The sequence below is a fragment of the Podarcis muralis genome, chromosome 15, assembly GCF_964188315.1.
Source record: "Podarcis muralis chromosome 15, rPodMur119.hap1.1, whole genome shotgun sequence".
NCBI lineage: Eukaryota > Metazoa > Chordata > Lepidosauria > Squamata > Lacertidae > Podarcis > Podarcis muralis.
In genome coordinates, this window is record NC_135669.1 from 14537344 (window position 1) to 14549614 (window position 12271).

Below are 12271 nucleotides of genomic sequence, written 5' to 3' on the forward strand. Positions count from 1 at the left end.
ATGGAGTAGGGGAAAGCCTTCTGCATGCAGTTAGAGGTGTTCCCACTCTCTATTTATTATGTCACATAAAGGTAAAGGTACCCATGCCCGTACGGGCCAGTCTTGACAGACTCTAGGGTTGTGCGCCCATCTCACTTAAGAGGCCGGGGGCCAGCGCTGTCCGGAGACACTTCCGGGTCACGTGGCCAGCGTGACATCGCTGCTCTGGCGAGCCAGAGCCGCACACGGAAACGCCGTTTACCTTCCCGCTAGTAAGCGGTCCCTATTTATCTACTTGCACCCGGGGGTGCTTTCAAACTGCTAGGTTGGCAGGCGCTGGGACCGAGCAACGGGAGCGCACCCCGCCGCGGGGATTCGAACCGTGACCTTTCGATCGGCAAGCCCTAGGCGCTGAGGCTTTTACCCACAGCGCCACCCGCGTCCCATATTATGTCACATAGCTGAGGGCTAAGAGTGCTGGCACCAGTAGGAAAATGGCTCAATCCGAAGCTCTGCTTTCCTTCCAGAATCAGGGTGAGAACCTTCCTTGCTAACCAAAGCTGCAAACCTGAGTTGTATTCCTGACAGTGGTGACTGTTGCTCACTGGGACTGCAAGGGCAGAAGGCAGGAGGACCAACAGTAGGTGGCGCCAGAGCTAATGACAAGAAGAGCCAGCTAATTCTTGCTTTGTCCCTCTCCTCCTCCCTGCTGAGTTCTACAAGAGGTGATGCTAAGAGGAGGAAGCTGGTAGGCCTGGTCTTGTTGTCAGATAGAAGGTAGACAGGTGAGGTTGGTGGGGAAATGCCCCCTTTGGCCTTCACTGATTCCATCCTGGACTGCACCCTTGTTTCTGATGTCTGTATTTTATGCAGTGATAAAACCTCATGCAATTCATCAGTCCTAAAGAATCAGACCATCTTTGGGATGTGCTGTCAGGGGCCCGATAAGAGTGAAAGAGCAGCACTCTGCATGCCAGGCCACAGCAATTTCAGCTGTATGGTGAGCATTTTCATAATCAAATGGAAGGGATTCAATCCCACCCACACCCTGCTAACAAAGTAGATTTTAAATAGCACCAAAACAAATGGATTTGGGATGATTATATCGCCCCAGGAGTTCAGCATCTGTGAGGCTTATCGCCATGATAACAGAATATGACATAAGAATGATTTCTGAGAAAATGAACAGCCCAGTGAGGTAATAGACATTTTGCAATTCAGGACTGGAGTCTGATTCCTCAGTAGACAGTGTTGGTTAGCAAAGGATGCCACTCTCCCTACTTGCCAATTCTGTGCTGAGTATTTGGGCAGTGTTGCTATGGATATAAATGGTGGCCGTATCGGCTGCAACTGTTTTTTGAGCTGCTGTGTGGATAGTGTCGTAATACACCACAGCCACAAGGTGGCACTGTTCTTAGTATGATTTGGGTGGGAACAAAAGTTCCCTGCTCAGTCTTGTTTAAGAGGCAGAGAGAGGAAAAGTTATTGTCTAGCTATTGTGTGTCTTTTAAGTCTTCCATGACAGCTTCGGTGCCAATTTATTTGTGCAGCCCCAGAGGCTCAAACAAAATGAAAGGCAGGTTTCTGGTTTCAGGGACATTTTCTGGAATCAAAGGGAGGATAGAAAGTTCCAGAGAGAATGGGCACCTGACTGAAAAACATGTTTTCCTATGAAACAACTGCTAGTATCTTGAGGAAGGACATTCCTTTTCTTTAGTTGTTGTCATGCAGAAAAATATATATGCTACATCAGCACAATCGATTTAAAGCACTATGATAGCACTTGAACAGCCATAGCTTCCTTCAAAGAATCCTGGGAACTGTAGTTTGTTAAGCATGCTGAGAGTTGTTAGGAGAATGGGGATCCTGGGATCTCGATGCTTGAGATAAAAGGGGCAGCGCCAGCAAGGGGTTGTGAAGCAAGGTTTACAAATTAACTACTTCCTCATTGCCAACTTTGGTAACATAAGGAGTTTATCATCAATCTGGGGACATGGGCTGAGTAATGAGACTGCAGCAGAAGGAGAATCTCCAAGAACCTGAGACTGAAGCATGGATAGCTCAGCTGGGGTGCTGATAATGCCAAGGTTGCAGGTTCAATCCCTGTATGGGACAGCTGCATATTTCTTCATTGCATTGATAATAATAATAATAATAATAATAATAATAATAATAATAATAATAATACTACAATTTATTTATACCCCTCCCTTCCCAGCCAAGACTGGGCTCAGGGCGGCTAACATCCGATATAAAACAATTGAGCAAAATAAAACTTTTAAAACAAGATTAAAATGCAACATTAAAACATTAAAATGGAGCCTCCTTTCAGCGGAAACTCAAATCAAAAACTTTTTTGGGGATAAAAACGTCAAGTCTTCACCAAGGCCAGCTATCCAGACTGGTTCTACATGGGCCAGAAAAAAGCCAGGGAAGTCCCCAAATAGGTGTTCCATCACAGAAGGAGAAAGGAAAAAAGAAAGAGGGGGAGGGAATCAAATTGATTCCAAGCCAAAGGCCAGGTGGAACAACTCCATCTTATAGGCCCTGCAGAAAGAAATCAGATCCTGCAGGGCCCTGGTCTCATGAGATAGAGCGTTCCACCAGGCTGGAGCCAGAGTTGAGAAGGCACTGGCTCTGGTTGAGGCTAATCTGACTTCCTTCAGGCCTGGGACCTCTAGGGTGTTGTTATTTATGGACCTTAAGGTCCTCCATGGGGCATACCGGGAGAGGCGGTCCTCAGGGACCCTTCCAACTCTACAGCTCTATGAATCTCAAGCTTGATGGAAATATCCAGGCTGCTGGACATAGAGGTAGCTTAAAATAAAGCTTAAATAAATGAGCATTGGTGGCAGGTGCCCACTGGAACAGGCAGGAGCGGAAGGGAGGGATACCAACAGTAGATGCAGCCAGAGTCGGAGCCCATGATAGGCAGAGCTAACTAACTGCAGTTTTGTCCCTGCCCTCCTCCCTGCTAAATCCTACACTATAAACGAACATCATTTCTGCCTGTTGGAGTCTTCCTCCTGTGCTACCAAAGCAGCCCCCAGCCCCAGGCACTAATCTGGTTTGCTTGGTGGTACAATCACAGTTCCTTTTGTTAACACCATTGTCTGGTTCTTGGGATTAAAAACAGGGAAAGAAGGATTCTGGATAGAGGGACTGCTTGACAAGATTAGCTGCAGCAAATTGGTTTGTGCTGTATCTTCCGTTCCAGGCAATCGGTCATTTATCCTTATTATTACATTGGTGAGGGCCCGGTGCCTGATAACATCGCCTCTGCACAATTGACAGGAATCTTGGTTTCTCTCTCTGTGTCTGTCCCCTCCTCCCCTTATCAGGGCAGGTGCAAGGCAGAAGAGAATCATTTTCTTCTCATATGCCAAGATGTATTTTATTTCCATCCGGGGAGAGGATTCTCCCACAAATAGCCAGATGGGTGATCCGAACTGATGGGGACAATAGCTGCAGATTAAATGCAGAAGGGGAAAACAAACAAACAAACAAACCCCAGGAATTATCTTGGGCATTCTTCAGATGCCCTGTTGATAGAGCCATGGTTTGCTTGCACAAAATATATGTGGAAGTTAGACTACATTCACTCTTCGTTGAACAGTCATTCTAGGTTGTTTGTGGCGAGGATACAGGATGATGGGTATTCATCTAGTTTTGCTTGCACAGGGGGTTATACGCCTTTCCAAAATATATTTGCTCATTTGCCCCCATCCTTTACAGTCGATTTCCCCTTCAGTTTCCTAACAAAACAGTGTAGGGAAAAAATAACTGGAATTTGCTGAACTAGGGCAACAGAGTGCTGCAATCCATTTTTAATTTCTGGTAGCTGCTTCAATTCTTCTCACAAAACACTGATAGTCTGCAGCTGGCCTAATACCAGGGGGATGTACCCAGTGCTAGCCCTGCTCAGAGGAGATCTACTGAAATTAATGGGCATTACTATCTTAGTTCCCTTAATTTCAGTGAATCTTCTCTGAGTAAAACTTAGTAGGACACAACCCAAGGGTTTCCCCCTCAAACCAACAGTAAAGGGTGTAGCAATGGGTGGGACTTTTCGTATTCTTAGTGGGCTACATTCCAGCTATGCCAAAGTCAGGTCTAGGGCTGGCTGAGAGACAGGAGGGTGGAGTTCCATTGCACAAGCACAGCTCTTCACATTGATGGAGCAAGCTAGTTAGACACTGCCCATGAAGCTGAAGTGTACCATTCCTCACAAGTCCCTCCTCTCATTTCCTCCGTTGTCACTTTCCACTATGTAGCAAGCAAAATCAAAACCTGGTGAGAAGCTGGGAGGCCACCATTTCCCGTCTTGCTGGCTTTAAACAGTGCTCCAGTAATTGACTCCTTTTACTCGGAAATTCCAGGAGGAGTGTGTGTGTGTGTGTGTGTGCGCGCGCATAGCAAGGTTCTTTGTTTTCATCAAATGTATTGCTTTGCTTTCTGCAAGCTATTTGAATTGTAATTAAACTGCAGCAGCCAAGAGGGAAAAAGGGGACTGCAAGGGAAGGTGCTCTGAGCAGAAGGCAAGGGAGTGGTTGATTCCCGCCCCCCCCTCAATGGCCCTGCTGGGTTGCCCTTGGCTTCTCTCTTCTACATTATCTGCATTTAAAATTAAATGGTGCAAATGCCCAACGAATGAATATTAAATGGGGCTGCTTGAGGGAGAGGGTGCCTTCGAAAAGTAAAACAAAGTAAGCATAGATTCCCCCGCTTTTATTCTTTCATTCTTCGTATGCTCCTGGGAAGAGCTTTACTCTTTCTTTCCCACTGTCTGGCTCAAAGTCGGGGAGACCAGACAGAGAACCAAGAGACATGACTCTGCTTTGCAGCACTCCAGAAAGGGGAGCAGGTACTGTGCCTACACCCAACAATGAAGTCAGTTTTAAAGTTGTTTAACATTGTTATGGTGCCTGGCCTAGAAAACCTGGGAAGATGTCATGACTTTGAGAATGGAGTCTCCCCGTAGGACCATAATCACCACATCTTGTGGCCAAGAGCATAGAGGATTTGAACTCAGATGTGTAGGCACCTGCCTACTCTGCAGAGGGAATATTAATATTCATGGCCCCACACACTTTTGCCACTGGCCCTACCCACCATGGGCATGTGGCCCTGGGAAGGTTGCCTTCCAAAGCAGTTATCCATACAAATGCATGGTTGGAAGTACCCTTCCTCTACATCTCTACTCCAGCACTTTAAGGCAAAACTGCACATTATCTTGAGAAAGGCAGAGATAACAGGCAAAGAACAATGGGTTGGAGAAGTGTGCAATCATAGGTGGGATTCAGCGACAGTAGGGAAGGGCACTTAATCCTAAGAAGAGTCCTGCTGGAATAGCATCCGGCTCTCACAGTGGCCAATCAGGTGCCTATGGGAAGCCTGCATGAAGGACTTGAATGCAACAACACTCTCCTCACTTGTGCTTCCTAGCATACAGTCTCCAACATAGCCATTGTGGAGGTAGAATATAGCCAACCTTCCTACTGATTCTTCCCTGCAAATACCCTGGGCCTCCCATTTTTAAACCCATCGAAAAGGGTGTTAGACAAATGCGCAGGGATATATCAGGACCCTCCTTATTGATCTGAAGGAGCACTATTTTAGATATCTGCAAAACAGTTTGCTTTGGGGATTCATCTTGGGGAGGGGGATAGAAATAAAGGGAAGTGTTTTGCTTCTGAGACAATCACAGCTTTCTTAGGTAAAGGATCCCTGGACAGTTAAGTCCAGTCAAAGGTGACTGGGGTGTGGCGCTCATCTCGCTTCAGGCCAAAGGAGCTGGCATGCTTTCGAACTGCTAGGTTGGCCAGTGGTTCAAATCTGCTTGACAGTGGTGAGCTCCCATTGCTCTGTCCCATCTTCTGCCAACCTAGCAGTTCGAAAGCATACCAGTGTGAGTAGATAAATAGGTACCACTGTGGTGGGAAGGTAAACGGCGTTTCTGTGTGCTCTGGTTTCCGTCACGGTGATCCATTGTGCCAGAAGCAGTTTAGTCATGCTGGCTGCATGACCCGAAAGCTGTCTTTGGACAATTGCCGACTCCCTTGGCCTGAAAGCAATATGAGCACTGCAACCCCATAGTCACTTTTGACTGGACTTAACCACCCAGGGATCTTTTACCTTTACCTTTACCTTTCTTAGCTACAGCATCTACCAATGGCTAATGTGGGACAAGGAAGAAATATGAAATCACAAGGTGATAATTCAGGGAAACTAGTTTTTTGGCCCAATACCTGCACTTCTGTAAACCTTTATTGGGAGAGAAGACCGGTGACTAAAGTTCAAGAAGTGTAAAGATGGATTAAGTTAAGTACCATTGACAGTCAGAGATACTTCCCGTTCTCCTGCACCCACACGTGGAACTACGGCTCGACACACGTATTTCCCTGCATCCTCTTGGCGCACGTTCTTTAGCGTTAGTGTGTTCTCGTTGCTCAGGACCTGAAAAAGAAGAGAGTCAGTTTGCTCCACGTGTCAGTGGTCAAGTGAGAATGCCACCTATCTCTCAATGCACATTCTAGGAGACAGTGAAGTTACCTCCACAGCTATGAAGCTACCTTACTGTACATTGGTCCATCTAGTTCATTTTTCCAAAACCTGGTTACCTCTGGATGTTGTTGGACTCTTAACTCCCACCAGTTCCATGGTCAATTGTCAGGGATGATGTGAGCTGTAGTCCAACATCTGGAGCTTGGACCAGGTTTGGGAAGCCCCATCAGAGTCTACTATGATGACAGCACCTCTTCTGGGATTCAGACAGTCCTACCAGGAGATGCCCATGATTGAATCTGTGATCTTTTGTATCCATGCATGTGCTTTGCTCAACCACTAAGCTATGGTCCCATCCCAACAGGTAGATCAATAAGTGCTATATTCAATCAAAAGGAGTTGAAAGGTTCCTTTCCATTTAGAAGCTCATCTCAACTTTGAAATACACCAAACCACAGCTGCTAATAAATTGATTTGGGCATATGAAGGAGAACAGCAAACACTGGTAATATGTTTCAATGTTTAAACTATAGATTATATTTGGGAAGGCTTTGGGACATTTGGTGGCAAATACAGGTCTGGGAACCCTGGAAAGTGGCTGCAAAGTGGATGGATATATTCATTTGCTGGGGAGAATACAGTATCAGTATCAGTGGCGTAGCGTGGGTTGTCAGCACCCGGGGCAAGGCAAGTAATTTGCGCCCCCTAACCCGTGGATTTGCGCCCCCTAACCCATGGATTTGCACCCCCTAACCTGTGGATTTGCCCTAACCCCAGATGTTGCGCCCGGTGCGGCCGGCCCCCCCTGCACCCCCCACGCTACGCCACTGTACAGTATGTGAGCAGGGAGTGCTGCATCCATAGCCCACCTGCTGCTTTCCCCTGAAACTCACTCCAATCCCCTTCTCACCACTTTACATAAGAAACATGGTTTGGAAACCCAGCTTGGGAAGGGTAAGTTGCAGGGGGGGTGCAGTGGAAGGCTGAAACACCTCTCCCTGTGTTCCCTGCAAACTGCATTCCCCGTGTTTTCAAGGTGGAGAACTGGCATGCTGTGTTCTCACACCTATTGCATTATTGTCTGTCATTTCACCCTGAATTTTGTGAATAGCATCAGGAATGCATCTAAAAGATTCTACAGCAGTGTGGTTTTTCACATTACGTTTCCTGTGAAATATCTGAAACAGGTATTGCTTTGGAGACCACAACCACACCATTCAAATGCAACATGTAAAACAGCCCTGAGTCAGGTAGACTGATGTGGGAGATGGACACTCTGAGATTTGCTTACTCTCTGCAGTCGGTCCTGCCCTGGCAGAGATTTGCTGGCTCCCTGCCTCTTTGACCCCTCTGCAATCCACACTGCCAGGAACATGGCCCTCTTGCCCACATCGGTGCAATCAGCAGCTTTATTAAAGCTTCCTAAGTGCTGAATCAGGGAACTTTAATGCAAACCAGTCAGAAAAATCCAAGCTCCTGTGGTCTTTAGAAATATGATGAGTCTAAAACAAATATGGCCTTTAAGAGTCAACTCTTTCTAATTGCCTGCAGAAACAGTTGAGGCTCAATGGCTAATTTTCCACATATACGAGAACTGTCAGGATCTATTGGCAGCTACAGCGGGCAGACATTAACTTTCAGTGTTGGGATTTACATATCGGGTGATGCTGCCCCTTCACCTTTCTGCACAGGGCAAAGCAGAGGCATCTGTCAACCTTCCCCTGCAGGAGTCTGGATGGTGTCCCGACAGGCCTGCTTCCTTTTGCCTTTCCAACATGTGCTTGCTATGTAAACACAAACCCACATGTTAGCTGTTGGCATTGCCGAGATCTTGCAGCCAATTCCTCTGCTCATTCTGGGAATTTACACTGATGCTTAGCAAACCACTTAATGCCCTTAGCAGTACTCAGAGATATTGCAAAGGCTGCTCATATCGGAACTACCGTGTTTGCAAAAGTATTGAAACTGAAAGAGTCTAGTTTTTTGTTCTTTTTAGAAGTGACAAATCTAGGGCTCTGCAAATGTCCCACTGCACTTTCCAACAAAGCAGGGAGCAGGGATTCAGGAACATCTATGTCGGTGATGGGGAGAAAGTAATTTGACACCTGGCTGCGGAGAGGTTGTTTAGGTAACTCCCAGACCTACCTGAAACCTTTTGCATGCATGCTAAGTATGTGCTCTGTCACTCAGCTATGACCCTTTACAGTTGTAAAGTGATCCAAAAGATTTTTTCCTCTCCATTTCACCCTGCTTTCCAAACTTCTTTAAGGGTAAAAGCCACATAATTTTGCATTGCAAAATTCAGAGAAAAGCCTTCAGCCGATGAATGGGGAAGAAGATTGATGAGTGCAGAGGCTTTTAAAGGGGCCCCTGCCTACTACAGGGAGCAGCAAGACAGCATGAGAAGGAAATTGGGATGCTCTGCCTTGAGAGGAATTGAGCAGGCTCAGGATAAGGAATGGGGAGCAGGGCTATCTTTGGAGAACAGAGCCAGGACTGAAGCATGGACGTATAATTTCCTCAAGTGTGTTCAGGTGAGCTGATTATTCTCTCAGGACAGCATGGTTATTCTGCCTTCCCCTGGCAGAAATGGATCAGCACTAACGCCTTTTATCATTTCTGTGTAGGCTGTCATCTTGTCTAGAGCTATGTGGTCCTTGGAGTTGCACAGTGCAGTCATTTGTCAGCTAGAGGGAGCTAAAGGAAAGGCCATGAGGACTGCACAGCTGCCTTTCCAAGGCAAGTCATTTGTAACACCTCCCAACACCCGAAAAGACAGACTTCTAACTTGATTTGCTCAAGGCTGAGAAGGAGATGCTGCGCAGGATGAGTCAGAACCCAAAAGAAAGAAACGAGATAAGGGTCATGAAGAGGGGTGGTGGTTCCCTTTACCCAACGAATACTGAAAAGAAAAAAGATAAATGATAAAATTAGAAGAAAACAAATGTCCAGTGCACTTTTTTGCACAGGGAAGGGACATTAGCTCTAACATTGAAAAGGGCATGAATTCTATGCTGTGGAGGTGATCTGAAGGACAGCAACAGTAGAACAGTTCTTCAAAGGCTAAGCAACACTTGGAAGGTTCTGTTCAATCACTATCCAAGATGCCTAAGACATGAAGTCTTAGGAGACCCAGCTCACTTGTCAGACCAGCTCAAGTGCTGTCCATGGTGCTAAGCGTAGAGGTGAGTTTTCAAGTCAGTTGCGGAGTGGCCCCAGCATCACAGGCCCAAGGCCAGGGAGTCCTTCCTGGCTTGTTAGTTTCAAAAGGGCTCTAGCCTTCCTTCTGCAGCAGCAGAACACATGTCAAGTTATTGAAGTGCAGCTGGGGTGAGTGACTACTAGTGATATCCATTATATTCTGAAGCTTACTTCCAGGTAAATGTACATAGGAATGCAGCACAATTCCTCCCAAGGGTCCTAGTCAAGAGGAGGGAATGGATGAGAAATGAACGGCTTGGGGGAACTAAAAGAAAGGAACAAAAGTATGTAAAATGAAGGACTCTGTTCACTGTCCGCACCAAACTGTTTTGGTTCTGTTGGAGGCCTGATGCTCTTGTTTCTGTAAAATAAGTCTGATTTTATGGTCCACAGCCCCACAAACCATTTGTAAATCAAACTGCCCATAGCACAGGAGTGCATTTATCTCCACATTCCACTTTGGGATTCCTGCATACCCAGATGAAGGCTGCAGAATGGATATGCCTGAATGAACCATGTATCTGAAGGTAACTCAGGCATTGTAAACAAGGGCTTTAGTTTTTTGTAAAACCTGCAAAGCTGAGTTCAACCTCATGAGTCCCCAATGCCTACTATTTAATATTATCTGTATTGTTTTTATATGTGCTCATATTGTTTACCACTTCTGGCAGACGGATTTGTATGCTTGAGGAGACCCTGAATCATGGGTTCTGAATTCCTGAAACTCCATAGGCACTCCTTCTTGTGCATGCATATTGTGTTCAAGGTGTTTGTTATACTATATCATGGGGTCAAAATAAACACAAACATAGAAGGTTTCTTGTTACCTGCTCTTTTAAGATCTGTTTGCCCACTCATTAATATTTAGGATGTAGATGGCCTTGTAGTATCATACTTTGAGCTCCCTTGCACCCCAAGAAGTACACGTGACTTCCCTCCATTAAGGTGTAATGTGACTTTCACCTGCTCTAGTTACTCACAGCACTTTCACTGAAACAGATGTACAGGTATAGATAGGATATTAATAAGTGAATGTGAAAATCCAAGTCCTGGCTTTTATTTCTAGCATGACCGGGGTTGGTTTATACTTGCATGCTAGACTCTTGATTTCTCAACACTTACTTCTACTCTACACTTGATGATTAGCCACCAGTTTGCGTGAATTAACTCCTGAAAACCACTGTATAAGGGAAAACAAAAAAAATTCCTTCCAGTAGCACCTTAAAGACCAACTAAGTTAGTTCTTGGTATGAGCTTTCGTGTGCATGCACACTTCTTCAGATGCACTGAAACAGAAGTTGCCAGATCCTTCTATATAGTGAGAAGGTGGGGAGGGGTATTACTCAGAAGGGTGGTGGGAATGGGTGATTGGCAGATAGCTGTGATGAGCCTGTTGACGACTCTTAACGACTGCAATAGGTCTTACAGGAAAAAGCAAGGGGTGAGAAGGTGAAAAATGGCTTTGTCATGTATAATGAGATAAGAATCCAATGTCTTTGTTCAGACCAGGTCTCGCCATGGTTTTAAGTTTGGTAATGAGTTGCAATTCAGCAGCTTCTCTTTCCAGTCTATTTCTGAAATTCCTTTGTAGTAAATCTATGTAGTAAATGTAGTAATCTGTCACTGTATAAGGGGATATTGATGAATGCTTTCTCTGCAATATTCAGTGGAGGATGGTTAGTTCAGCGTAATGAGGCACTGCCCCACCAACCTCAACCTGTCTTCTTACTTACAACTAATCAGGGAGTGGCTCCACCTACTGTTGGTCTCTCTGCCTTCCACCATGCTAGTCTCAATGAGCACCAATGACTACTGGTGATACAGCATCTGTGATGGACCATCCACACATGCAAGTTATCACTGCATGCTGAAGCTCCTAGGTGGTGAATAGGCATGCACAGTCCTAGGAAACTGGATCCAGGCCTGGGTTGATGCCAGGAGGCTCTTTGTCCTTAAGCTTTAGCTGTGCAGTGCTCTGTAAGCAAGGACTGTTCACAAAAAGAGCCAAACGTGGAGATGGTTTACAAAGTTCCACCTGTCACAAAGAGGCAAAGCGGTTGCCTTGGCCTTTGGTTAACCCAGATGCTGCTCATAATGGGAATCAATTCAACTTCTATTAGGGTTACTTTGCAAAGATCCCCTTTGAGCAGCGGAAATGTGGAAAGTGCTGTGACTGCCATGGAAACGTACCTTTCATTTTTTTTATTAGTCCAGTTACATAAATCAGCCTCCTTGACCTCTGCTTGGCCTAAAATTTCCCCTCTTTTCTTTGAAAGTGCTGAGAACATTCACTGCCATCTCTGGACAGCCACCACTGCCTGCTGCCACCAGTGCAGTTTGCAACCGAAGAAGGTCAGCCCTTCCATTAGGCATGGCGAGGCAGGCACCTTGGGTGGCAGATGCTGGAGCGCAGGTTATGGTGGAGAGATGTTGAAGGCCAGTACTGTTTCTGCCAAATGGCCTGCTGTGCATGCTCCCTCACCTAGCTTGCTGCCCCTTAATGCAGTGGTGGACACAGCTCCATTGACAGTGTTGAATGCTAGCTCGATTAGCTTCTATATGTGGAATGAATGGAAGGGGCACTGTC

At 46.0% G+C, this 12271-nt stretch overlaps 1 protein-coding gene across 3 annotated transcripts in view; it reads right to left on the reverse strand.

Annotated features, from left to right (window-relative positions):
- Positions 1 to 12271, reverse strand: part of KIRREL3 (kirre like nephrin family adhesion molecule 3) — a 775275-nt gene that overhangs the window by 70088 nt on the left and 692916 nt on the right. For all 3 annotated transcript variants that reach the window (XM_028708148.2, XM_028708150.2, XM_028708149.2), the window contains one exon: positions 6309 to 6435. In XM_028708148.2, the coding sequence (XP_028563981.1) occupies positions 6309 to 6435 (127 nt within the window). The remainder of the gene's footprint in view (positions 1 to 6308; positions 6436 to 12271) is intronic.